General features: G+C 37.9%; 7 protein-coding genes and 1 non-coding gene across 10 annotated transcripts; 4 read left to right on the forward strand and 4 right to left on the reverse strand.

The window, feature by feature from the left end:
- The first annotated feature begins 401 nt into the window (after positions 1-401).
- On the forward strand, positions 402-3,794 carry LOC18008618 (receptor protein kinase CLAVATA1). Its single transcript, XM_006390206.2, has 2 exons — positions 402-3,152; positions 3,248-3,794. The coding sequence occupies exons 1-2, from the start codon at positions 536-538 to the stop codon at positions 3,598-3,600; spliced, it is 2,970 nt and encodes a 989-aa protein (XP_006390268.1). The 5' UTR covers positions 402-535; the 3' UTR covers positions 3,601-3,794.
- Positions 3,795-3,806: 12 nt separating this feature from the next.
- On the reverse strand, positions 3,807-5,707 carry LOC18008786. Of its 3 annotated transcripts, XM_024154624.1 has the most exons (3): positions 5,139-5,662; positions 4,607-4,635; positions 3,904-4,052 (listed from the first exon to the last, which is right to left on the reverse strand). In XM_024154624.1, exon 1 carries the CDS (start codon positions 5,508-5,510, stop codon positions 5,139-5,141), a length of 372 nt encoding a protein of 123 aa, XP_024010392.1. In that variant the 5' UTR covers positions 5,511-5,662; the 3' UTR covers positions 3,904-4,052; positions 4,607-4,635. The 3 variants fall into 3 exon arrangements, 2 of the variants coding, with proteins under 2 accessions (XP_024010430.1, XP_024010392.1); XR_002898801.1 differs by lacking the exon at positions 4,607-4,635 and having other exon boundaries at positions 3,807-4,052; positions 5,139-5,707; XM_024154662.1 differs by lacking the exon at positions 4,607-4,635 and having other exon boundaries at positions 3,897-4,052; positions 5,155-5,673.
- Positions 5,708-6,351: 644 nt separating this feature from the next.
- Positions 6,352-8,659, reverse strand: LOC18009003 (thaumatin-like protein 1b). The gene is made up of 3 exons (XM_006390209.2): positions 8,472-8,659; positions 7,666-8,368; positions 6,352-6,985 (listed from the first exon to the last, which is right to left on the reverse strand). The coding sequence occupies exons 1-3, from the start codon at positions 8,524-8,526 to the stop codon at positions 6,757-6,759; spliced, it is 987 nt and encodes a 328-aa protein (XP_006390271.1). The 5' UTR covers positions 8,527-8,659; the 3' UTR covers positions 6,352-6,756.
- A 1,705-nt stretch (positions 8,660-10,364) lies between these two features.
- LOC18008949 (monocopper oxidase-like protein SKS1) lies at positions 10,365-12,924 on the forward strand. Its single transcript, XM_006390210.2, has 8 exons — positions 10,365-10,502; positions 10,596-10,705; positions 10,793-11,063; positions 11,270-11,372; positions 11,478-11,838; positions 12,087-12,452; positions 12,550-12,628; positions 12,712-12,924. The coding sequence occupies exons 1-8, from the start codon at positions 10,365-10,367 to the stop codon at positions 12,922-12,924; spliced, it is 1,641 nt and encodes a 546-aa protein (XP_006390272.1).
- Positions 12,925-13,098: 174 nt separating this feature from the next.
- Positions 13,099-13,184, reverse strand: LOC112087183. The gene has a single exon (XR_002899946.1). It is a non-coding gene; the product is annotated as a small nucleolar RNA Z161/Z228 (small nucleolar RNA).
- Positions 13,185-14,937: 1,753 nt separating this feature from the next.
- Positions 14,938-17,681, forward strand: LOC18008505 (tubulin beta-1 chain). Its single transcript, XM_006390211.2, has 3 exons — positions 14,938-15,403; positions 16,412-16,681; positions 16,764-17,681. Exons 1-3 carry the CDS (start codon positions 15,007-15,009, stop codon positions 17,438-17,440), a joined length of 1,344 nt encoding a protein of 447 aa, XP_006390273.1. The 5' UTR covers positions 14,938-15,006; the 3' UTR covers positions 17,441-17,681.
- Positions 17,682-17,734: 53 nt separating this feature from the next.
- Positions 17,735-19,058, reverse strand: LOC18008749. Its single transcript, XM_006390212.2, has 3 exons — positions 18,704-19,058; positions 18,355-18,450; positions 17,735-18,246 (listed from the first exon to the last, which is right to left on the reverse strand). Exons 1-3 carry the CDS (start codon positions 19,031-19,033, stop codon positions 17,875-17,877), a joined length of 798 nt encoding a protein of 265 aa, XP_006390274.1. The 5' UTR covers positions 19,034-19,058; the 3' UTR covers positions 17,735-17,874.
- Positions 19,059-22,257: 3,199 nt separating this feature from the next.
- Positions 22,258-24,197, forward strand: LOC18008634 (putative ER lumen protein-retaining receptor C28H8.4). Its single transcript, XM_006390213.2, has 6 exons — positions 22,258-22,617; positions 22,862-23,061; positions 23,298-23,438; positions 23,510-23,590; positions 23,682-23,806; positions 23,933-24,197. Exons 1-6 carry the CDS (start codon positions 22,380-22,382, stop codon positions 23,979-23,981), a joined length of 834 nt encoding a protein of 277 aa, XP_006390275.1. The 5' UTR covers positions 22,258-22,379; the 3' UTR covers positions 23,982-24,197.
- The last annotated feature ends 3,247 nt before the right edge of the window (positions 24,198-27,444 follow it).

Genomic DNA, 27,444 nt, shown 5'->3' on the forward strand with positions numbered 1-27,444 from the left:
CACACACACATTTTTCTCCAGTGGATTTTGAGATTGAATTAGTAAGCACACATTATTATTGACCACCTTCCAAAAAACGAATTGCAAAAATTGTACGTGAGATAATGACACGTACGTTGACCACAAGTCTTAGTTACAACCTGGATGTACTTTTTCACTTTTATTTCCAGTGTGATTATATAAAGAGTTTTCTTATATAAATCTACCCGATGGAGAGTTAATCAGAAATTACGAGATGTTTTAAAAAAAAAAGGTTTTTATTTGTTGCAGTATTTTTAGCGGTATGCTATTCTCTCTCAAAAAGTCTTATTATTATAAAGGATGTTTTTAAAAAGGATTATTATTCTCTCTCAAAGTCTAGCAGTATTTAGAATAAGTACAACTTGGATTCTCAGCATCGTCTTCTTCATAATATGCCTTTGTTCATATATTTGTGTACTCGTCCTATCGCATAACACTCACGCTAACATTATTATTATTCTCTCTCTATCTCTCTCTCCTTCTCTCTGAGAGGACAGCTTAAAGAAGAACAAAAATGGAGATGAGACTTTTGAAGACTCGACTTCTGTTTCTGCATCTTCACCAGCTCTACGTTCTCTCGATTTTCCTTCTCCTTTTCTCACCATGCTTCGCTTACACTGACATGGAAGTTCTCCTCAACCTAAAATCCTCCATGATTGGTCCCAAAGGCGACGGCCTCCACGACTGGCTTCACTCCACTTTTCCGGCAGCTCACTGTTCTTTCTCCGGCGTTTCCTGTGACAGCGACGCTCGTGTTGTCTCCCTCAACGTCTCCTTCACTCCTTTGTTTGGTACTATCTCACCGGAGATTGGAATGTTGAACCGTCTGGTGAATCTGACTTTAGCTGCCAACAATTTCTCCGGCAGATTACCATCGGAGATGAAGAGTCTCACCGCTCTCAAGGTTTTGAATGTCTCCAACAATGGAAACCTCAGTGGAAGCTTCCCCGGAGAAGTTGTCAAAGCCATGGTCGAGCTTGAAGTCCTCGACGCCTATAACAACAACTTCACCGGGTTATTACCGCCGGAGATCCCTGAGCTTAAGAAGCTGAAACACCTCTCTCTCGGCGGGAATTTCTTCACCGGAGAGATACCAGAGAGGTACGGAGATATCCAGAACTTAGAGTATCTCGGCCTCAACGGCGCAGGGCTCTCCGGTGAGTCTCCAGGGTTCTTGTCTCGTCTCAAGAATCTCAGAGAAATGTATGTTGGCTACTACAACAGTTACACCGGCGGTGTTCCGCCGGAGTTCGGTGGATTGACGAAGCTCGAGGTCCTCGACATGGCGAGTTGTACTCTCACCGGAGAGATTCCGACGACTCTCAGTAATCTCAAACACTTGCATACTCTGTTTCTTCACATCAACAATTTAACCGGACATATCCCACCGGAGCTCTCCGGTTTAATCAGCTTGAAATCGCTCGATCTCTCAATTAACCAGTTAACCGGAGAGATTCCTCAGAGCTTCATCGCTCTCGGAAACATCACTCTGATCAATCTGTTTAGGAACAATCTCTACGGGCAAATACCTGAGTTCATCGGAGAATTACCGAAACTTCAAGTGTTCGAGGTTTGGGAGAACAACTTCACGTTACAATTGCCGGCGAATCTTGGCCGGAATAAGAATCTGAAGAAGCTCGATGTCTCTTATAATCATCTCACGGGACTTATCCCCATGGATTTGTGCAGAGGCGACAAATTGGAGATGTTGATATTATCGAATAACTTCTTCTTCGGCCCGATCCCGGAGGAGCTAGGTCAATGTAAGTCGCTAAACAAAATCAGAATCGTGAAGAATCTTCTCAACGGGACTGTTCCGGCTGGTCTCTTCAACCTCCCGCTCGTTACGATCATCGAACTCACTGATAATTTCTTTTCCGGTGAACTCCCGGAAGCGATGTCCGGCAATCTTCTCGACCAGATTTACCTCTCCAACAACTGGTTTTCCGGCGAAATCCCATCTGCAATCGGTAATTTCCCCAATCTGCAGACCTTGTTCTTAGACAGGAACCGGTTTCGCGGGAATATTCCGAGAGAAATCTTCGAATTAAAGCATCTTTCCAAAATCAACACCAGTGCGAACAACATCACCGGCGAGATTCCCGATTCAATCTCCAGCTGCACATCCTTAATCTCCGTCGATCTCAGCCGTAACCGTATCGACGGAGAAATCCCCAAAGAGATCCACAACGTGATTAACCTGGGAACTCTAAACCTCTCCGGCAATCAACTCACCGGCTCAATCCCAACCGGAATCGGAAACATGACGAGCTTAACCACTCTCGATCTCTCCTTCAACGACCTCTCCGGAAGAATCCCACTCGGTGGCCAATTCATGGTCTTCAACGACACTTCCTTCGCCGGAAATCCTTACCTCTGTCTACCTCACCACGTCTCCTGTCTAACACGGCCAGGACAAACCTCCGATCACATCCACACGGCGTTGTTCTCACCATCAAGGATCGTAATCACGGTAATCGCAGCGATCACCGCCTTGATTCTAATCAGCGTAGCGATTCGACAGATGAACAAGAAGAGAAACCAAAAATCCCTCGCCTGGAAGCTAACCGCCTTCCAGCGACTTGATTTCAAAGCCGAAGACGTACTCGAGTGCCTTCAAGAAGAAAACATAATCGGAAAAGGCGGAGCAGGGATCGTCTACCGCGGGTCCATGCCAAACAACGTAGACGTCGCGATCAAACGCCTTGTTGGCCGTGGAACAGGAAGAAGCGACCACGGATTCACGGCGGAGATTCAGACGCTTGGAAGGATACGTCACCGTCACATCGTGAGACTTCTCGGATACGTAGCGAACAAGGACACGAACCTGCTTCTCTACGAGTACATGCCTAATGGTAGCCTCGGAGAGCTCTTGCATGGATCTAAAGGTGGTCATCTTCAATGGGAGACGAGACACAGAGTAGCCGTGGAAGCAGCGAAAGGACTGTGCTATCTTCACCATGACTGTTCACCATTGATCTTGCACAGAGACGTCAAGTCCAATAACATTCTTCTGGACTCTGATTTTGAAGCCCATGTTGCTGATTTTGGGCTTGCTAAGTTCCTAGTGGATGGTGCTGCTTCTGAGTGTATGTCCTCAATTGCTGGCTCTTATGGATACATCGCCCCAGGTTAGTTACTACTAAATTTATTTGTGACACAATGAGGATCACACAAAATATGCTCTGACCATCATTGGTTTTGGTCTTGGTTTTGGTTTTGATAGAGTATGCTTACACTTTGAAAGTGGACGAGAAGAGTGATGTGTACAGTTTCGGAGTGGTTTTGCTGGAGCTAATAGCTGGGAAGAAACCGGTTGGTGAATTCGGAGAAGGAGTGGATATAGTTAGGTGGGTGAGGAACACGGAAGCTGAAATGTCTCAGCCGTCGGATGCTGCTACGGTTGTTGCCATCGTTGACCCAAGGTTGACTGGTTATCCATTGACCAGTGTGATCCATGTGTTCAAGATAGCTATGATGTGTGTGGAGGATGAGGCAGCTTCAAGGCCTACGATGAGGGAAGTTGTGCACATGCTCACTAACCCTCCCAAGTCCGTGACTAACTTGATCGCGCTCTGATCCAACCTAGATTGATGAAAAATAAGATGTGTAATGTAAACGAGTTGGTGATAATATTTTTGGGGGGATGCTTCTCCATATATGGCTTTTACCTATTTTTGAGTTTGTATATTTTGTTGTGTGACGATTTGTATATTACCTCTTATGTGTTCTTATTATCTACTCGAATCTGTAATGTAATCAAAATGCTTCTTGATGATGGCTCAAACATTTAACTATTTCTTGCTTCAGACAAATTTGTGTATATAATAACGGAATAGGAACTTTGACTTCTGGTTCCACACTAGATTCTTTAAAATAATCCATATCTAATCTCTCTGATCATGTTGGAGAAATAAGAGATTACTGCTTGCATTAACTAGGTTGCCTTTAGCAACCGCAAGGTTTTGCCACTTCTGGATCGTTGCTCCCAACATGGTATCATGATGGTAATTCTTGCCAGTTGCCACTACCTGCAAAGTATTAAAAAAAAGATGTGGAAGAATATATATATAGCACAGAAACAAAAGGTGGAAACTTGTCTGGTAAAAGACCAAATCAACAGAGAATTACTCTGCATTTGGAAAAAAAATGACCCAACTTGGTTTCATGTGTATTGAGTTCTCGGGTCTCAAACTACTATGTAAAGCTGCCCTAAGAAATCGAAATTCCAATGTAACTCATTTCCATGAGCTAGTAAAATCACATCAGGGTCATTAGTTTCTGCCAGTGAAACAAAACCTGCATCAACTAAGAAACCGACAAATCTAAAGAAACCAAAAACCAAGGGTGTCAGCTTTAAGTTCATTAACAGCAGACTTCAACCTCTATCATCTAGATTATTAACATGAGCAAATAAACATGTTAGAGATCGAGGATGATGTTGTGGAGAAAACTGTATACATAAGTTTTACTTCCATTCAATCATTGCAAAATTAAGAAGAAAGAAAAATGGGTGTGATGGATTAATATTCACTTGCAGGGGAACACATATGAGAAGAAGACAAGACGCAGAGTGACAACTTACAATCCAAGGGAGAGACACTCCACTTTCTTCTGCTCACAAAAAAAAAAAAGCAATCTTCATTGCTAGATTCTACCAACATCCAACTCGAAATCTAACATAATACAAGATCCTTTATTACTGTGTTGTAATCTCTAAATTCAGAAAGCATACACAATTTAAACCCAAATTCTCATGGCTACGATCTTGATTCACTGGAAGAGCCTTGAGTTACTGTCAAAAGTAGTTTCAACATTTCCAATATCTAACAACACTGCGGCTCTTAATAACAAGAACATCTATCATCATCATCATCATTCATCACTATCACATTTTACAACATATCAGTACAAAAACAAAGCCCCCAAAAGTGTATAGCTACAAGAAGAACACACCATTGCCTTATCCCTCATCAGCTGTTATACATAAATTTATCCCTAATACATGTTATTTACTTCGGTTGCAAGCTTTTTTAAGAAACAAAAAGTGGAAAAAACATACAAGAAGAAGTCAAAGAAAAAAAAAAAAGGAAAAGATTTGGAGTTTATGTATGTACTCAGAAAGCTCCGTACGGTATGTGTTGTGGAAGCCTAAACCGAACCTGTGAAGCCGGCGAACGGACCGCAACGCCGTGCCAGCAAATCCCTCCTTTACAAATTCCACCACCGTCGTGATTGTGACGGTGGCTAAGATCCTCAGCAACAACACGATTATACCGCGAAACCGCATCCGCGGCTCTACGAGACACGTCCCAGGCTAGCGTAACCGCTAGCAAAACGCCGACGGCAGTAATCGAAACGAAGACGACGAATCCAGCGCTGAAGCTCCTCCCGGAGACCAACCCGTACACCTTAATCGCGATAATCACCGCCACGTAGATCGTCGCGAGATTACCGAGAACCGCGTCGGATAACGCCATTAGACACATAGAGGTTGGAGTTTCCTCTCCGTAATCGTGAAATTGCGCCGGTGGTCGTTACGGTGGCGCTTAACAGAAAGTAAACGAAGAAAAGGGATAATATTTGGTGGGGGTGGATGTTGATGACTCGAGGCAAGCGTAATCTTTGTCAAGGGGATATTTTCAAATTACGATAGTAGCCTTATTGAGATCTTCTGCTCCCACTAAAAACGACATCGTTTTAAGAAACAGTGGATATGAAAAGAGCCCAACCTAACGTTGTGAGACTTGCCACGCACTACATTTATGAAGTCTATGACATTCCCACGCATGTCATTGTCAACAAACTCTCTTTCCATGGTTGTGGTCAATCTGAAAAATAATGCCTCTTTCAAACTTCCTCATGGACTTAGTAATGGTTCATAATGGGCCTCTGATATCAATACTGGGCTCCACTTTTAGATCCATCTTGCCAATTAGTTTTCTTCTAATAAGAGATTAAAGCATGTCTAGATATTACTCCATGATGGCTTACTCTTATGATATTATTGTCAAATCGTATGCAGTGAAATGGACATTTGATTATATTTATAGTTTCTTTCCCACTATATATCCAAGGCATCATCATCATCATCAACTCACACCTAATTTATATTATCCAATTTCATCTTTTCGGCTAGTGGTTACCACATATAACTGTTGACCCTTTTAAAAATCACTTTTTCATTTTAGAATAGAGAATACCTGAAATTTCTTATGGCTCTCATGCACTTGTAATGTCAATTATTTTTAGATACGGTGGTTGAGACAAGACCGAGAAAATGTAATATCCAGGTTATTCATTTCAATGTTCCGAGTGGCCAACGCAGCATTAATAAACAAAAAAAATATTCCCCTCATTTTTCCAATATAACTAATAGATTACTTTTATATAGTGTACAAACAAATATGAGTAATCTCTTATATTCTAATCCTAGTTATATTAAAAATCAAAGAAATATTCTGTGACCTTACAATTATCAGTCCCATCTTTTTGAAACTCCACCAGCAGCCCACTTTGGTTTTCCCACGTGTTCCTCACCCAGATTAAGATTCCTCCCGTGAGAGGGTAACTTTGTAAATTGTGTAAGGATCTTTTTGCTGTACCTTTTTCAACTCTGACTCAATCCGACGTCGGTTATTACGGAAAAAGGTCACATGGGCCGGGACGAGATAAGGCTTTAGTGCGGGCCCACCTCGTCTTGATTTAGTGTTTACCGCGGGAGACAAAGTTAGGTCAAAAGAGCTGCCACATCCGACAAAAGGCCAGCGCGACAGTGACTGTGATTCCACATAAGGACAGATGACACGTTGACGGTGATCCTTTGCTCTGGTCCAGAGCACCTTCGTATATCATCGATGTATCTACCGGCGACCACGTCGTACTGTCTCCGGCTGGAGTTGTCGACGTCCCTGGCGGCGTCGTCACTTTCGGATCTGGACTCTGATCTTGAGATGATTTTTGACTGCCACGGATCAACGTAAAAACAAAGAATAGCCGTTAGATGAAAATCTATAAGTGCGTCTGTCACGCGTTTTTTCGGGATTGGGGATTATATTAAAAATGTCAATGGGCCGTTACGGATCCACATCTCAATAAATCAATCTCTATACCCGAGGCTAAAGTGTGAATAACAAAAAAAAAATGGTAAAAATAAAATCGTGATGAACACCCATCTCTTTTTCTTTTTGCAGTAGAAAGCAAAAATCTGTAGACTCCTAATTTTGATAATAATAGATTATCAAACAAAACGTAAGTGACTTGGAGTATACGGCAGCAAAAGGTTATTTAATGATTCATTAAATGTAGTATAGTAAATATGATGTCTGTTGTATTGTGACGAAGTTACCCTCCCAAACTAATCGTATTCTCACCTAATCTTAATCATACTGTGTTTCATGCTTAATGGTTGGTGCCACAGTGAAGCTGATATGATGTTTCTTTGACCAATTTACCCTCCCGGATTGAGCGTGTTTTCTCACATAAACCTTAACCACATTCTACAACTACTATTCATCATATTGTTGCCGCCACAGTGAAGGGATAACTAGATGTCGGTTGTATTGTGACGAAATTACCCTCTAATCAAAAGCGTGATTGAACCTAACGAGAGTGAGCAGCAGAAGGGTATAAAGGGAAATTCACCTGGTGTTTGGAGATGGGCAGAAGGTGATGACGTAATTAGGGGACTTGGCGCATGTGAAGGTGCTGCTCAGATCATCGTAGGCGTAGCTGTACGCACGTGGGCACGCGGCTTTGAAGATCAACGAGTACGACGACGGTTTACACGTGTCAGGCGTTCCAAACGCGCCGCTGCAGCAATATTCCGGCGTCCGAAACGCCTCGCACGCGCTTTTGCATCCCATCGACTGTTTTCCTCCTCCGTCGACGCTCGTCACCCTCAGCTCCGTCGGACACGAGCCGTTCAGATCCACGACGCATCCCGTGCTGCTGCAGTTCTGCCCCGAGCCTCCCTGAGGGACGACGAGCATCGGGACGTTGTATCCGTCGACGAGGCTGACGTCGTAGAAATCGAGACCGTCAGATCCGTCGAGCGTGAACTCGGCTAGTGTCGCCGGAGGAGCGGCGCCGGATCCGGAGCATTCGAGTTTTCCGGATCCGCAATCGCCGGTTTCGCATGAGAATTTTCCGTCGGTGTCGGTGGAGCAGAGCGTTCTTCCCCAGAATCGACCGCCCCATGAAGCTGGCGCGTTGATTGTTCGCTCTTCGCCTTTTTGGAGAACGAATCCGGTCGTCGGAAGAGGAGGAACTCCGGCGTTGGAGAGAAGTCCCGGCCAGACTGTGTATTCACATTTGTTCTGCATAATGAAGCTCGTCGATTCAATCCCTGTTGATTAACCAAAATAAAAAATCCCAAATCAGAACACAGTTACACTAGTGAAAATTAGTAATCATTGAGTCCGTTTTCTGAAATCGGATAAGATTCGTACCGGGGAGGAAGAAATGGGAGAAGAATAGTAAGATCAGTGGCAACGGAAGAGCCATTGGTCTGGAGAAAGAAGAAGAAGAAAAATGTGAAGCTTTTAAGGATTGATTTTATATTTGCTCTGTTTCTTCTTCTTCTTCTTCTTGATTTATATTATATAACAGACACTTAAAAGGAGGAGGATTCTCAGGGGGAAAAAGAGATGATGCAAAGGGGGCGTGTGATTTATAGAAGAAGCATATTCCGCTAGCTTTCTTCTCTGTGGGTAGTAATCAGGTGTATATGTTGGTTGGTAGCTTATGGTACGCCTGCTGACGTGGTGACACTTGATTGCTTAATAATTTTTAACCGTTGAGGATAAGAAAAGCACCTGCTTGAGAAAGAGATTTATGTATGCAGTAATAGACTAATTGAGCTAAAACATTGTTATTTAATCTACTGATAATTAGAAATATACAATAATGTGTTAGTCCAGTTTCATTTGAATTATTGAATATGGTTACCAGTTATCACCCATTATCACTATTTGTTGGCAGAATTTGATTGATAGTTTTCAACGACCTTTTGACGTTCACTTCTTTATTTTAAAATATCCCCAAAACGTAAAGTAATTTTTGATTTCAAGATTCTTTAAACTTTACTGAAGATTTACGCAATTAGGATTTATGATCAGGTAGACGTGCGAAACAAATTTACTTTTTATCTGTAAATTTTATGAATTTTCAATAGTGAATATGTGATTTAACTGCAACAATAATGAAGGGTCTATTCTAGCACAAACTGATGATGAACTTCTTCAAGTCCAAAACCATATAATTTATAAAATTATCATTTCATTTTCCGAACAATTGGTACCACTAGTGGACAATTCAACGTCTCTCATGATAGCCGCGGGCCCTGTAAATTATATTGCAGGATCCATATAATATCTTGGCTTGGTTATATAAAATCATTTGTACACTATAATATCTTTTGCGCCTGATTGATCAATTGCAACAAAATATTCCCAAAAAGAAATGGAAAGAAATTCATTACTTTGGTTTCAACAAGAAAATAATTTCTATATACTTAAACCCATCTGCTAGATATTTCTGTGAAAATATTGTTTCTGTTTACTGTTTTTAAACGTGGTGTGAACGGTGAAATATGAAAGAAGATATAAAAGTGATAAAATAATTTTTCAATAATTGCCTTACGTTTTATTTTTTGTGGGACTAACAGCGACTATATTGTAAATTTGCATCAGACAGGTCACATCCACAGTTCACTTTACAATGTATATCGTAAGCATCATCCTTTTTACTCCCGTACAATTTTGTTGCTTATCGTCCCTCACATACATTAAAATGCGTACATAAAATTATTATCTATATATACAATAAAACACTTAATGGGTCTTAGGTTTGGTATAATGAATGAGCCCAGAGTTTAATCAGAAGCGTACAAATGTGCCTGCCCCGAATTACTGTGTTGTTGCATAGGGAGAGAGAGACATACAATTTGCATTCCCAACTTTTTTTTTATAAAAAGTTACAAAACTGAAATTCCCATATACACGTGTGATCTAAGGATTTTTGGTCAAGTACATATAACGTGAACAAATTTTTATTATAAATCGTGGTGATTAGGTTGAAAACACAGATTGCATGAAACAACCCTTTCTTCCGATCATATTCAATATTCATAGCACACAAGAGAAGCCCTAATCCCAACAAATAAAACATCACCAAATTAATATATCGCTTCTGTAGGAAAAATATAGCTAGTGCTTTCGTCTCAACACTTCTTGTTCACAACACATGCATATCAAAATCTCTGAAATAAAACTCTGTCCACGCATTTCAAAAACTAGTCAGAGTTATCAAAGTTATTTTTGTTAATTCTTGTTTTTGTCGTGATGAGAAATGTGGTGGTTGAAGTGTTGCTTCTGATCTCTATGGTCCTCTTGGAGTTGAGTAATGCATTTGCACCTTCTGTTTCGTATGAATGGGTCGTCTCTTATTCCCAACGTTCCGTTCTCGGAGCCAACAAGCAGGTTCCATATTGATGATTCGCTTATGTAATTCTTTTAAAATATTTTGAATCGTTAATACGTTATATATGAAACAAATGCATGATCAATTAACAGATCATAGTGATCAACGACATGTTTCCTGGACCGATCCTTAGTGCAACAGCAGGCGATATAGTAAACGTAAACATCTTCAACCACTTGACCGAACCTTTTCTCATGACCTGGTAGTAAAAAAAATTTCACATTCAGTTAATTATCTTTTCTATTCGTTTCATTCTAATCAATTATAATTGTTGGCCAAAACGATGTAGGAATGGATTGCAAATGCGGAAGAACTCGTGGCAAGACGGAGTTCGAGGGACAAACTGTCCCATACTACCGGGAACAAATTGGACTTACCGGTTTCAGATAAAAGATCAGATCGGAAGTTACTTTTACTTTCCAACTCTTCTACTCCAAAAGGCAGCCGGAGGATACGGTTCAATTAGAGTCTATAGTCCAGAGTTAGTCCAGGTTCCATTCCCTCACCCCGATGGAGAATTTGACATCTTGATCGGAGATTGGTTCTATACTGACCATAGGGTAATTTTCATTTTTACGTTTACCTAAAAACTATAGCAATTTGTCATTGGAAATATACGTTATAGTTAAAAAATGTTATTATGGATTTTATCAAATCTAGTTAAAAAGTGTTGTTAACGCATGAAGCATTTTTTCTTTTTTTGCTAAATTGCATGAACAATTTTCATTACGTTTATTAATTTGGGTTTGTTTTCGGTTTGGTAAAGGTTATGAGAGCTTCACTTGACAATGGTCTCAGTTTAGCAACCCCTGATGGTATTCTTATTAATGGCCGTGGCCCCGAAGAGACTTTTTTTGCATTTCAACCAGGTATTTTCTTTATTTTATTTTTTTTTAAGTTACATATAAAACGTCACAGTAATCATATCTCTCTAATTATACACTTGGTTTGTTTTGTTTTCTGCATAATCACAGGTAAAACATATAGGCTAAGAATATCAAACGTGGGACTCAAAACATCTTTAAACTTCAGGATCCAGGATCATGATATGCTTCTAGTTGAGACAGAGGGTTCGTATGTTCAGAAACATACCTACTCCAGCTTGGACATCCACGTAGGCCAATCATATTCTGTTCTCGTCACTGCCAAAACCGACCCGGTTGGAATTTACCGCTCATACTACATCTTCGCCTCAGCCCGGTTTACTAATTTCTACTTGTCTGGTATAGCTTTAATCCGCTATCCCAACTCCCCTCTTGACCCGGTCGGACCAGTTCCAGCCGCACCTGAACCATGGGATTACGCCTCCTCGGTTCAACAAGCCCTATCCATTAGGTAAATTAATTACTATATTTTTCATGAAAAATCACAAATTTTTTACCGACTTTTTTAGACAATGGTTTGTTTCTTGAAATTACAGAAAGTGTTATTTGTCTACCTAAAAAAACACAAAACCATCGTCGATCTTCTATATTAGCCTAACGAAATGCTAGAATATGAATCCATGTTGGTGATAATGATATATTACTTATCCTAGTATATTTTCTTAATCAATGAAATTAACGTAATTGTGAAAAAAAAAGAGAGGACTTAGACGTTGGAGCGGCAAGACCGAATCCACAAGGCTCGTACCATTACGGACGAGTAAACGTGACCAGGACGTTAATCTTTCAAAACGACGTTATGACGTCGTCGAACAAGCTCCGTTACACAGTGAACGGCGTTTCGTTTGTCTTCCCCGAAACGCCGTTGAAGCTCGTTGATCATTTCCAGCTAAAGAACACGATTGTCCCCGACATGTTCCCGACTTATCCTTCGAACAAAACGCCGAGTTTTGGAACTTCTGTGGTCGATATTCGGTACAAAGATTTCGTCCACATCGTCTTCGAGAATCCTCTAGATGAATTGCAGAGCTGGCACATCGACGGTTACAATTTCTTCGTTGTCGGGTAAAAAAAAACATAACCGGATGAATCATGTTTAATGATGATTGATGATGATTAATAAGGTTTTAACTTTTAGTTTTATTTGCGTTTAATGTGTTAGAATGGGATTTGGTGGTTGGTCTGAAAGCAAGAGAGCTGGATATAACTTGGTGGACGCTGTTTCTAGGTCAACAATTCAGGTTAAAATCATATTCTAATTTCATAATTAACGTTTTGTTTCTCTGAATTTTTAATTAACTTTTTATTGGTTGGACTTATATAGGTTTATCCATATTCGTGGGTAGCAATACTGATAGCTATGGATAATCAAGGGATGTGGAATGTGAGGTCCCAGAAAGCAGAGCAATGGTATCTAGGTCAAGAGCTTTACTTGAGGGTCAAGGGAGATGGACAAGAAGATCCCTCGAATATTCCGGTCCAAGATGAATGTCCGATCCCGGAGAATTTCATCCGTTGCGGCAGAATTCTCCAGTAATTGATTACTCTTATCATAAAAACTGTATCTCCAGAAAGACATGTGTTATTCCTTCTTTTTTTTCTTGTTTCCATGATAATGTTCATATGAAGATATAGACAAATTCTGAATCGATGCTACTTTAGAAAGCACAGAAAAAAAGGGTTTTAAGTTAAACGGAATGACATCTATTATTATCATCAGAGAGTATTAGGATCGGTACATCATTAGAATCAGACGACCGTCGTGAGAATTTTAGATCCAATCTCATCACTTGATTTTCAAAGGAGAACCAAAAAAAAAAAAAAAAATCAATTCCGTAGACAAGACACAGAGAACTTGATAGGAAAAAATAAATTTAGTTAAAAGTGTTTATCTAAGCATAAATTTTTCAGTTCCGTCTCAATATTCATGAAGATGAAGAATTCACAGAAAACAGAGCAATGGTATCTTTTTTTTTTAACAAGAGAGCAATGGTATCTTACGTTGAAGTATTCACAGAAAACAGAACAAGCACATAAAAAACATTAGAGAAATATGAAAAATTATCTTGCCAGCGAATTTTTAATCAATTCTGAATTAGGGTAGGACGGATGATTATTTAAAGAGGCAGACGTGTGGGGTTTAGGGTTTTGGGATTCACCTGTGTGATTAACGACGCCATTTAGAATTTTGAAGGGCTTACATAACATTTATCTGCAAAACCGGCCCAGGTCTGTGTAGATTGACAAATCTCCTCCTAATTTGAATGCTAAAAATTGTCACGTCGATACTGTATCTTTTTTCTAATTCGAAAAAAATGAAATTGATAAAAATGTCTTTACAAAACCAACATTAGCCAATCGAAGTCAAGACTTATGAAACTAAAAAAAAAAACTTATGAAACTATAGTTTAATTGATAAAAATGTCTTTACAAAACCAACATTACCCATTTTAAGTCAAAACTTATGAAACTAAATAAAAAAACTTATGAAACTATAGTTTTCTTTCTTTCGATAAATACAGATATACATACTTATATCCATCCATATAGCTACGTGCTCCCATTTCCTTAATATGAGGGAGCAAAAAAAAAAAATATAGGATGCTATTTACAAGTTCAATTATTGATCTTGACGTACATATAAACAGTATATCGAAATTCGAAAATGACATAAAATAAAAATAATGGATCAAATCTCAGATCTTACTACAGTCTACATCTAGCTACATGTGCTATGCCATTATTATTTTTCTATACGACTACCTAAATTTTTTTCTGTTAGCTCTATTGTATAATAGATCCAAAAAACAATCGGTGTGTGTGAGGATTCTTTTATAAGATTATTCAAGCCATTTCAATTATTGTGAATATATCATTTTCATAGAAATAGGTTCATTTATTCAAGATCTCCAGATCGCTATTACATCTTGCTACATGTGCTATGTCACACTACACATATGATAGATGAAAGACAAGCTGTTGTATTCGTCTCGCATTCATGTTGTTACTTATGTTAATTAATTAATGTTCACAATTTTGTTACTAGATGTTATAAAAAAAAAAAGATCAAAGGGTTGATCAGGTCCGTCCAATGATAAAGTTTGAGTAGTAGAACATTCATTTCGTAGGTTAAGATTCAGAAACGAGCTAGAGTACTTATCTACGACAATTATTATTTCTTTTTCTTTTAGCTAATGACAAAATTACACGGTTAATAAGTTTCAATTACTAGTTTGAATTTTTTTTTATCAGAAGAAACTACTAGTATGAATTTTGGAGCAAAATGAACTCTGGTAAAATCCTAACAAAGTATTCCAAAGAAGAAGAGAGCAAGAAACGAAAATAGAATTCCATAATACTTTCCTAATAAAATCAATTATTTGTGGTATGATTTGATCTATGTATATTTTTTTTTAATTTTCAAGATTTTGAGAAACGGTGTTAAACAATTTGAGGAGGAAACGGTTATAGCTGGCAAGATCCATCTTCCCACGCTGTCAAATTGTCCCTCTCTCAAAAAAAAAAACTATCCCGCCTCTGTTTTTTCTCCTTATTATTCTCCTCTCTCCTCTTCTCCATCTATCTCTCTCTCTCTCCATCATCTTTCCTTTCAATAATCATGAGAGAGATCCTCCACGTCCAAGGCGGCCAATGCGGTAACCAGATCGGCTCCAAATTCTGGGAGGTTATCTGCGACGAACACGGCGTTGATCCAACGGGACGTTACACCGGTGACTCGGCCGATCTCCAGCTAGAGAGGATCAATGTATATTACAACGAGGCCTCTGGTGGGAGGTACGTGCCTCGTGCGGTTCTTATGGATCTGGAGCCTGGTACAATGGATAGCATCAGATCCGGTCCTTATGGTCAGATTTTCCGTCCCGATAACTTCGTCTTTGGCCAGTCCGGCGCCGGTAACAACTGGGCCAAAGGTCACTATACCGAAGGTGCTGAGCTCATTGATGCTGTTCTCGATGTTGTTCGCAAGGAAGCCGAGAACTGTGACTGCTTGCAAGGTAGGACTATTTCGTTTTTTATTTTCTTCATATTGATTTTTAGATTTTTTTAATATCTTGGTTCTACTTTGGTAATGACATTGATGTTAGTTTTCGTCATCGGTTTTTGTCGGATGATAATTCACTTGACTTCATCAATTTGTTTCTGATTGGTTTGTGAACCAAAACTGCAATCATCATTGATTTATTTATATCTCGGGAGTGTTTTTGTAACCGATTTCATTTTTATTCGTAATCACACTAATATCATCATGGCATTTCACCACATAGTTTTTTTTTTTTTTTATATGAGTGATCAACTATGTGGTGATCACTCATATATCGTTTGTTGACATTTGATCACTGTCTTTCTTTCTCCTTCGGTTGCATGTTTTTGTTGTGTTTTCTCTCTGCTCTGACTGAGTCGTGATTCTTCTGCAATAATTCAGTTTTAATTGAATCAGGTGTTAATTACTGTTTAAGAGTGAGCTGTTAACACTCTTATTGATGGGCCCGCAATTGGATTTTGTGAGTTTTTTTTTGCTGTAAGGAAAAAGGTTGACGTCATTTTAATCTAAAGACAATATCCTAATTTGGCTCTAGTGTATTGTGTGGCCCCTAAAATGTTTTTGTTCCACTTTTGTCGCAGTGATCAAAATTATCACGTGATCCTTCGAGATCCTTAAACCACATCGAATACTAATTTAATACTCACTTTAGAGATTACTCTTGTCTTGATAGTTGATACTATCGAGGTGAAACATATCATATTTGTGAGATAATTGAATAGAGCAAGTGGGTCACGGGGCCGACATGATTGTTTTTTCATCGTTAACACGTTTGATACTAAAAGCATCTCAATATTTTACTGGATCTGGTCTGAATTCACTACGTTGTTACAAGATGAAACTCATACTTTTATTACACCGTACCGGACTGTAAAGTTGATCAAATGATAGTTCACACTTACTTGTTCTTTTGATCATTTCTCGGCTTCTAATTAATTTTCATGTGTGTTCGTAAAAACAGGATTTCAAGTGTGTCACTCTCTCGGAGGAGGCACGGGTTCAGGAATGGGAACTCTGCTGATATCAAAGATACGAGAGGAATACCCAGACAGGATGATGCTAACATTCTCTGTATTCCCATCTCCAAAGGTCTCAGACACAGTGGTTGAGCCTTACAACGCCACTCTCTCTGTCCACCAGCTCGTTGAGAACGCTGATGAATGCATGGTCCTCGACAACGAAGCTCTCTACGATATCTGTTTCCGCACTCTCAAACTCAGCACTCCTAGCTGTAAGTGTATAGCCATGTTTTTGATATTAATGATTCTACTACTTGGTTCCTATCTTATTCTAAAGATCAACAACATTTACAGTTGGAGATTTGAACCACTTGATCTCCGCAACAATGAGTGGTGTGACTTGCTCCTTACGTTTCCCTGGACAACTCAACTCTGACCTAAGGAAACTCGCTGTGAACCTTATCCCATTCCCTCGTCTCCATTTCTTCATGGTTGGTTTCGCGCCTCTCACTTCTCGTGGCTCCCAACAATACATCTCCCTCACAGTCCCCGAGCTTACACAGCAAATGTGGGACGCCAAGAACATGATGTGCGCAGCTGATCCGCGTCACGGTCGTTACCTCACAGCCTCAGCAATGTTCAGAGGAAAGATGAGCACAAAGGAAGTCGACGAGCAGATTCTGAATGTTCAGAACAAGAACTCTTCCTACTTTGTCGAATGGATCCCAAACAACGTCAAGTCCAGCGTCTGCGACATCCCACCGACTGGAATCAAAATGGCTTCTACTTTTGTCGGAAACTCGACTTCGATCCAGGAGATGTTCAGGAGGGTGAGTGAACAGTTCACTGCTATGTTCAGGCGCAAGGCGTTTTTGCATTGGTACACAGGAGAAGGCATGGACGAGATGGAGTTCACTGAAGCTGAGAGCAACATGAATGATCTTGTCGCTGAATATCAGCAGTACCAAGATGCTACAGCTGATGAAGAAGGTGAGTACGAGGATGAAGAAGAAGAAGCTTACGAATCTTGATTTTTTTCTCCTTTAATGTGGTCAGAGAACACAACCAAAAATATATATATATACATATTAAGTTGAATCTATTAAAAAATTATTGTGTGTGTTTGTGTTAGCATTGTTAAAGAAGTCTTTGAGTTTACTTCTCTTCATGGTTCTTACTTCGTATTGTATTTGCCATTTGGTTTGTTCTTTCCTTCTCATTGTCTTGTAAGTTGTAATAATAATAATTTCTCCACTTATCTCTCATTTTCTAGCTTTTCTTTCATATTAAGAAAAAAAGGATTCTTTGAATCCTCAAGTTTCCATTTATAAATTATACAAAACCAAAACTTGCCCCTTCTCCAAATGGAAACTTGCAATTTTGGTTACATATTCGCATCAAAAATCTATATATTAGCTAAGTACCCTTCAAAAAAGTTTTTTTTTCTTTCAGAAAAGCCCCATTCCTACTTGAATTGTTGTGGAGAAATAAATCTACTAGAAAGCTTCTTAGATCGAATTAAACCTAATCGTCTTTGTCGTGCTTGAGCAGCTGCTTGGGCTTTATTATTTGCCACTCTATGAAAACCAAACATGGTGTCGATACGGTTACCTTCCTCTGCAGCTGGAAGGTTCAGATCAAAGCCACGTCGTTCCAAGTCACCCCTCCCTTGGTGTAGCATCGACGTCGTTTCAACATCCCTCACGTAGGCCGTACGATCACCACCGCATATCGACGGTTGTGGATGAAACAAGTTTTGATAATCTATTCTTCTCTGATCTCCAATGGGCTGCTGGGCTAGCAACCCAACTTGAGCCCTAATTAAACCCATCTCCGCCTGTATATTCACAGAATATTTTACAAATGGAAACAATATCACAAAAAAAAGCTTACATTTTTTTTGATATACAAGGGGAAAATAATTAAAAGGAAAAAAGAGAATTACCTCGAGAAGCGAGCATGATGCGTTTGGCTGAGAAGTAATCTGAGGCTTCGATCTTTGATTTGTCGTAGAAAATTCTTCTTCTAAACCTTTCTTAAACTGTCGTATATATCGCAAAAAACACACAAACAATTAACAAGTAACAGATTCAGCTATTCAGATTCAATTTGTCGAATTTTATAAATGAAGACAGAATAAAAACCAAAAAAAAACAGAAACAAGAGTAGTAAATTAAACAAAACAAAAAAAATCTCAAACAAGTCAACAGATTCGAATAGACGAATACCTTTGGTAAAAAAAATTAAAAAATCCATAAAACAGAAAAAAATAAGCAGAGAATATTGAGAATTACGCTTTGAGGATTGGTTTTCTTGGCCTCGCCGGTTAAGCACGACGAACTGGAAGTACTTCCCATCTCGCCGACGTCTGTACACGGCAGCGATTTTATCACCGGCGGATTCAGGAGAATGGAACTTGACCTCTTTTTAGTGCGACCCCATTTATGTAGACAAAGAGAATTCGAAGAGAATACGACGGGATGTGAAAGCTCCAATAAGATTGTAGAAACTTCGTAGTCGGTTTTATCGAAGAAATCTTCTTTGACTTCTCCGTCACGGTAACGGAGTGAACCGTGATGATCTTCCATTGTTGTGCTCTGTTTATTCTTCTTCTTCTTCCACATTCTCTTGGGGAGACGAATATTTGTTTTTGGGGTCTCTCGCCTTGAAGCGATTGGGTTAATGAGATAAATCTTCTTCGGAAGATTTTGTTTCATTTTTTATTTATTTATTTTCATTTACTATCACATAGCGTCTGATGGTCTAGCTTTATGACACGTGTCATTACATATTTTTTGTGTTAAATTCATGGCCCAATGTTTTTTTTTTCTTCTCTTATTGTTTATTACTTTTGAATCATTTTCGGATTTCTTGTTTTGGTCGGTTATTACCTTTTCGGCCATCTAACTTATGTCAATTTTGGGGGAAAATACATACAAAAACAAAAAAGGAGAACTACTGGTGGTATTCTTGTTTATCTGGTCTTTAGCTAACACAGAAGTTAATCTTCTTGAAACCAAAATGAATTCAACACTTTCAAATTTATTTGCCTATGCCTTATTATGTGTAGCGATGATGATAAGGTTAGCTTCTGGGCTAATTCGTTGTGAACCAAATGCGGATCTATTTTATAAATAAAAACACTAATCCCAAGTAATTTAGTTAAACCGATGGTAAAACATTGTAGATATATCCCTTTTATTAGTACTTGCATCTTCTTTTTTTTTTTTACATCATTGTACTTGCATCTTATAATAGAAAAGATAAAAAGATTTGGGCCTTTGACAATGTACTCAAACATTCGAATGACTATCAATTAGTTTTGGGCTCATTACTTTTGTACCAAAAGAATCTTCGATTGACTAACAGTTAGTTTTGCAGCGAGAGAGTCTGATTTCTGACATGGGACATTGGCTCAAGTTTTATTGCAAACAATGGATGGCTATGGAGATAATAATCAACACCAGACAATGAAAAATATATTTACAAGAACTACATGTTAATTAATAAGGTATTCACTAATGCATAATTTTACCATGTTATATTTTTATAATAACTATTTGCTATTATTATTGCATTTTTCAAAAGATAAAACTACTTACGATAACATGTTTTGGAGATGTTATCGTAAGAAAGGATAATCGGGAGATGACCTTCCGTCTAACATCTAGAACGCGTAGCCAAAACCTAGACGATTTAAACTGTTTTGAACTAATTAGCATTTATATGCATGTATTAAACTAGCTTTTGTTCACAAATTGATTGCGTATTAGAACTTTCGTTTTAATTATTGAACTTGTCGAATACGTAGAAGAATAAAAACGCTACCAATCGATATATTTCCGTTACAGTGTATATTATTATCCCTAGTTTTGAAGATTCGACCAAATCTAAATTAAAGAATAAAATAGTAATTAAATTGGAATACTTGACTTTCTTACTCATAACTTCCTAACTTGAATCCTTGGCAAACACGCATTTACACATATATATATACACATCCACATGCTTTCTCCGGTTACTTGAAAAGATGTATTCCTCTTCTTCTTCTCTGCCTCCGGAAGTTATCATCAAAATCCTCTCTTTTTTTCCGGGCAAAACATCACCAAAACTCCGATTAGTTTCAAAGCAATTCAACTCCATAGTCTCCGAACCCTATTTTCTCCGTCTCCACCTCCACGTTGCCCTAAATTCCTCCTCCATCCTCACCGCCTTCACTCCTTTCTACGGATCCCTAGTTGTGGAGCTCAAACTCTTCCTCTTTACTAAGTCCAACGAAGCTGCTCTCCTCGTTCACACCGCTCTCACCGCTCTCACCGCTTTAAGGACATCACTCATTGTAGAACGCAACGGTTTGGGAACGCAAAAACCTATAGAACGCAACGGTTTGGAAACGCAAAAACCTATCACCAAAAGCTTCCTCGGACAAAGAGTCAGAGTCTTCTCTTCTGACCATCAGTTTCTTTGTATCGTGTCTGACAAGGAACAATTTCTCTTCGACCCTATTAATAAAAAAACCCTAGAAATACCCAAATCCTCCTCTTATCCTTCTTCTGCAGAAAATGTGTTCTCCTTCGGCTTCGTTTCCTCGACATTACAATACAAATTCATCAGATTTATCCTTCCTTATCACCCGATCTGCAAATTCGAGATACTGACTTTTACCATCAGCGCCAAAACTTACAAGTATCATCTGGAGGTCTCGCCATGGAAGTCAAAAGAAGAAGAATGTCCTTATCTTCTACGACCATACCCTCCAGTTCACGCTGATGGGTTCCTTTACTGGACAACAAAAGGTGTTCCAACAAAGATCGTGTCTTTCTCTCTAGAACATGAGAATTTCTCTGTTCTGCCTCCACCGCAATGTTTTGAAGACAAGCCTCATCACGACTTTAGCTTATGCGGAATTAGAGGGAATCTTTGGGCTGTAGATTACAATTCTCTTGAGCCAAACATGGAGATTTGGATGATGAATGGCTCCAAAGGATCTTCTTGGGTTAAAACGCACCACATTGGTCTCAAAGAAACGTTGTTCCGTTACTATCCTTCGTTTCCGGTCAGGATTCATGATATACAGTCTGATTGTGTGCTCTTCCAGGTTCTGTTTCCGAGCCGGTTGAAGATTTACTACCCGAGCAAGAATGAAGAGAAGGATTTTGGGGAACTAAAGGAAGAGTTACAGTTTTGTTACTATACTGATGGTCTTTTGTCTCTTTGAATACTACTCTACAATTTTTGTTTCCATTTGAATCTAATGAAGTGTATACTAAACCAGTCATGGTTTGAAACCAAACCGGCTGATTCATACTCAGTCTTTGTTTTTGTTATTGTTTTTGTCTCCTCATGTTGGTGGTGATCCATTGGGTCAAGGATTTGAATGTTTTGAATGTTACAAAGTCTTCTTGATCGATCGATGCTTACTCGTTTCTCATCCTCTCTTTGTAATAGGACAGTAAGAATGTAAGATCAAACAGTATTTACCAGAAAACAAAAACGATAATATAGATACAATTCAATCAAATACAATGCATAAAATTCACAATAATTATGAATTTACATAATCCATCTAAACCATTGAACAATTCATTACAAATATTCTAAATTGAAATGACAAAAAAAAAATTAAACGTTTAAATACCACCCTTTATTTTTTCTATGGATACAAAGAGACAAAGGCAGAGTCGTTGGCTCACCACGAATCTAATTTTCACCTAAACAAAATTAACCTTCCACGTGTTACCACCGCAAAGAGTCAGACTTTCGAACTTTTTTTTTTGTTTTGTTGTGTAAGAAAAAAAATGAAAAAGAGTAGTTATGGTTGCATTAACCTTTTCAAGTTCCCACTCCAAATCCAAAAAAAAAAAACAGTGTAATAATCAAATTGCACATAAGGCAGATCTGTTTCTATAATCTTCGAACCAAGCAGCCGAAGGATTCTACTTTACTGTTTCTATCTTTGGAAAGGAAGTGATGAACGAATCGAGGATGAAGGCGGCGAAGAGGCCGATTCACGCCGTGACGACATGGGTTCGCCGGCAACCACCGAAGGTCAAAGCTTTTCTCGGTGTTGTTTCAGCCATGACTGCTCTCGTTTTCCTAAGAATGATTGTTCATGATCACGACAACCTTTTCGTCGCCGCCGAGGCTGTTCATGCCCTCGGAATCTCTGTTCTCATCTACAAACTCACCAAGGAGAAGACTTGCGCAGGTAATCTCTCTTGCTCTTTGCTAAAGTCTCGAAATTTCTTGATTTTGAAATTCTGGGTCTCTAGGTTTAGTTGTTGATCCAGCACGGGTCATTCCGAATCGATTTTCCCCGATCCGCTTCGATTTTCGAATTAGGGTTTCCCTCGGGAGTAGATTGAATGAGAGAATTGATTAGATTTGAGAATTGATAGAGGTCTGATGAACACTCAAGTAGGTTTAATTGCAATCTGGTTATTTTTTTACAGGATTATCTCTGAAGTCACAAGAGCTAACGGCTCTGTTTTTGGCCGTGAGGCTGTATTGTAGTTTTGTGATGGAATTTGATATTCACACATTGCTTGATTCGGCTACATTGGTGACTACCCTTTGGGTTATCTATATGATCCGTTTTAAGCTCAAAGCTAGTTACATGGAAGACAAAGACAATTTCGCTATCTACTACGTCGTAAGTTGTTGTTTTCTTCTATTTAGTTGCTTCTTTATCGAGATCTCAGCTTGTTTTCTTTGAAGATTGTGAATCATATATTTGAAGAAGGTCAAGTAGCACATCCTTTACATCAATTCACTTCCTTATTAGATCATCTAAAAGAGCTGCTTCTTCTTACTCTATACAGATCATTTTGTAAAATATTATCAAAATGTTACCGAGCTTTTTTTTTTTAAAAAAAAATATGGCTGCAGGTTATACCATGTGCTGTTCTATCAGTCCTAATTCACCCATCCACACATCACCATATAATCAATAAGATTTCTTGGGCCTTCTGCGTTTACCTTGAAGCTGTTTCAGTCCTTCCTCAACTTAGAGTCATGCAAAACACTAAGGTACTTCAAAAAGCTTAAATATCAGTCTCTATCCCTTACCGATTAAACTAGTAACGCATGTCTTGTCTCAGATTGTGGAGCCATTCACAGCACATTACGTATTTGCTTTGGGGATAGCTAGGTTCTTGAGTTGTGCACACTGGGTCCTTCAGGTTTGTTCATTTTTTTTACCGCTCCTCCAAACTATAAACCTCCATATATACACAGCTTTGTGAACTTGATTGTGGTGTACGATAACTGTAGGTTTTGGACACTAGGGGGCGGTTATTGACTGCTTTAGGATATGGTTTCTGGCCTATAATGGTCTTGCTCTCTGAAATCATCCAGACCTTCATTCTCGCGGACTTCTGCTACTATTATATCCAGAGGTAAACCATCAGTGTTCTTGCTAATCATGAGTAATTGTAATTATGTTATGTGATGGCTGATCTCTAAGCTCAATAATGACATTGATGGGTGTTCTAAGAGTTTATGTCTTTTTTGGTGTTTGGCAGTTTAATGGGCGGTCAGCTCGTTCTTCGTCTCCCATCAGGTGTTGTGTAAAATTTGCTGGAGAAGAGAGAAGAAGATACTGTGTGGCTTTGTGCTTATGGTATGGAGTTTGGCTCTATGTTTTTGCAGGCTATCGTTTTAGTCTTCTCTAAACTCTTCCTCTGACTTTTATGTTCTTTTTTTTTTGGAGGATTGTAAAGAAAAAAAAGGAGTTGATAGATTTTGACATATTAATCTTGAATATTAGCCTCTCAGCTTTTGATTTTTTACTACATATTTTGTTATACGTTTAGGGATGTAAAATTTAGATGGTACGTTTACTATCTTAATTTAGTTTTAACTTTATTTTGGGGGATATTCCACGAAGAAAAAGAGAGAAAATAGGGGGACTGAATTTCAAAGTTTACCTATATACTTTTAATGCTGAGAAAACCATTACATACATTAATCATAATTTTAATTCTGTGTTAAACAACACAAAACTTGACTTTAACTTAAGGAAATATGAAATACTCGGAAATGCATTTGGTATTGTGAGATAATCAAATAAGTGCACGTGAATCAACTCCTAGCTGCAGCCAGGCTGAAGTCAAATGTGCCCTCTTTCAACTACTCTAAAATGTAGTGTAAAAGCATCATGGATTGATGGAACGTATAGATTTTTTTTCTTTTTGGTAAAAGATGGAACGTATAGATTTGGGATACGTATTTCTCTTCTTTGAGCTGTGCCTTGCTTGTATAATCTTTGTACCGATGAAGAAGTCCTTTTTTTGAAAGCAGATTCTCAAATCTTCATTGAAGTTTTGAAGGATCTACAAGCTTGGCCAAGGTTAAAGTGCTTCAGAACTAAGTTTATAGGAGGAAGAAGGAAGTCTTCAAGACCAAAATTCGACTTCAAAATAAATGAAGCAAACTTATGTGCTGAACTTTTTTGTTGGTTAAAAAAGTTTTTTATTTATTTTCTTTGTATTATGCAATTCTAGATGGTAAATATACCACCTTTTTTTATTATACCTTATTTGGTAGATACTTGATACCAATTGTGGAGAGAGAGACACGTAGTAAAGTTTCTTAAGTTTTTTCATCCATGCATGTTATGAAGTTTTGAGTTGAAAGAAGACAAATTACCATCGTTACAGAGAAAAGTAGTTAATGCTTTATTTTTCCAAATAAATATTCCGACTTTTTTCCTTTCGTCTCTTCAAACGAATTAGTTACGATAAAAGACTTAAAAGAGAGTGATGATGATTGATGCTATTGTTTGTTTCTTTCAGCTTTAATTTTTTATTTGTAGATTATTATTTTTAACTGAAAAGTTCTTAAGCTTATCCATACTTATTGTTTATTCGATTTCGACTCTTTTGGCGGCGGCTACAGCTGGGAACTTTGTAATCATATCACCTAATATTCTACCAGATACTGGATGTATACCGAGTGAAAAATGTTAATGAAATTACACGCCACATTCTTTTCTTTTTGATATATTATCCTGTATAAATCCTAATGTTTTTGAAATTGTTTCTACCATTCCACATGTAATTAACGATTCATTCGTTAGATACATCTGCAAAATCACATTATAACTCATTACACTCGATTTCGAGTTTAATATTTAGATTATCATACGATAACAATACTAACACACACTATTTTACTACAAACTTTAGTCTACCCTAGCTAGTATCTATTATAAATTGGACAGGGATGGAAACAAAAGAAAGTAAAAGAGATCACAGGTTGGCAATTAGCTATATAATAGCTGTTAAGTGAATAACAACACTTCACAGCTGTCCTAAGAACTCACTTCTCTATCACTTTTTCTTAATCTGTTTTACTTTTTATATGTTCGTTAACATAAAAGGCCACCACTAATTTCAAATTTAATTAATAAAATGTGTCGTACTTCACGAGGACGATTTCTTGAAAACACTCTTCAAAACATATAAAATTATCTAGTATTTTCGATAGACTTAATCTTTGAATGAATGTTGAATGAATTGCAATTAAGGTAGCCAGGCTTTAACCTTTGATTCTCTGAATGGCGATCAAGATATTCAAACAACTAATACGATTTAGGAAACTAATCTTGTCCGATATTTACTTGTTTTGCATTTCATCCCAGTATTTCATTTCTTTATGCTATAAATTATGATTCATATTCCCAGTTTTTTTGTCCCTTAATTATAATTTTAACTGCTTAATTCACGATATGTTTATGAATTAAATGGAGCCATATCTGATTTTCGTTGATAAATTGTTAATCAGTATCCTGGATCCAAAAAGAAACTTATATTTCATGAAACAATTTTTTTTTCTAAAATATCTAGTATTAATTTGAAATCGAGGGAGTATATATCGATAAAACTGTTTACCAAAAAAAAATATATATCGATAAAACTCAAATAAATGTCTCTAGTTGGATGCAAATATTTGACTTATCGTAGAGTTTAATGAAAGACGAATACCGAACGTGTGAATAGCAAGGTGTGAGCGATGACAATTGAAGTGACATTCCCATGCATAAATATATATGTGCCTCAATTATTTTTTTGTTTAATCATTTACCAAACTAAAGGACTATAGTATAGACTTTGTGTAGGATGTGTGTTTAGTGTGCGTGCGGGATGGTGTTGGAGTCGATAAGGTTGGTGAAAAAACCAAACACAGAAGACAGAAGATCCGTGACCTCTCACTTTCTCTTCCTTTCCAGTGTTTCTATCTATATTATTTCGAACTTCAACAATACAGTAGTTGACAAAATACCAAATAAATACCAAACTTTTTGTAAATGTTATCATTAAAATTTTAATTCACATATGTAATATGTTTGTCATTAAAAGATTTCAAATGTAATATTTTTTCCGGCTACTACAAGTTTACAACGGTACAACGATACACAGATCAACTATATTTCAGAGATTTTTTTTGGCCTCTATTTCGTTTAAATTCTTATAATTCTACTGGTCAGTTGCATCTATGTACCAGCGGTAATTCTAATTCATGCGTTTATATATATTCATGTGTTGAAGCCCTCTGTATTTTTAATGACTCCTACGAACCTAGGCATGGTCTAGAATATATGAACATCATTCGTAAACCTAAATCACAAGAATTCCGTTGAAACATTTCTGCAAATATACTAATAAAAAATGAAATAGAAAAACAACGAAGAGTGGACCATAAATACCAATAATACGTTCAAAACAAAACATAAAGATTGATCTAGAAATCTATTTAAAACAAAAGAAAAAGAGGAAATATATATAGACGAAGAGTGGGTCATAACTCATAAGAAGAAGTGCAAGCTGTGAAATGAAGTATTCTCAAAAAGGACCACTCAAGTCTATATCCCCTCATCCTTCTTGTCTATAACCACATCAACTCTTCTAATAAGTCCCTCTTTTTTTTTGGGTTTAGTCTATGTCCTTGTTTCGTCATTAATTTACTCACAATTTTATTTTCTTAAATTTTATTTTTCCTTTTATTTTTATTTTTGTTCCATTTGTCTTATTTT

Source organism: Eutrema salsugineum, unplaced genomic scaffold (assembly GCF_000478725.1).
Source record: "Eutrema salsugineum unplaced genomic scaffold, Eutsalg1_0 scaffold_9, whole genome shotgun sequence".
Taxonomy (NCBI): domain Eukaryota; kingdom Viridiplantae; phylum Streptophyta; class Magnoliopsida; order Brassicales; family Brassicaceae; genus Eutrema; species Eutrema salsugineum.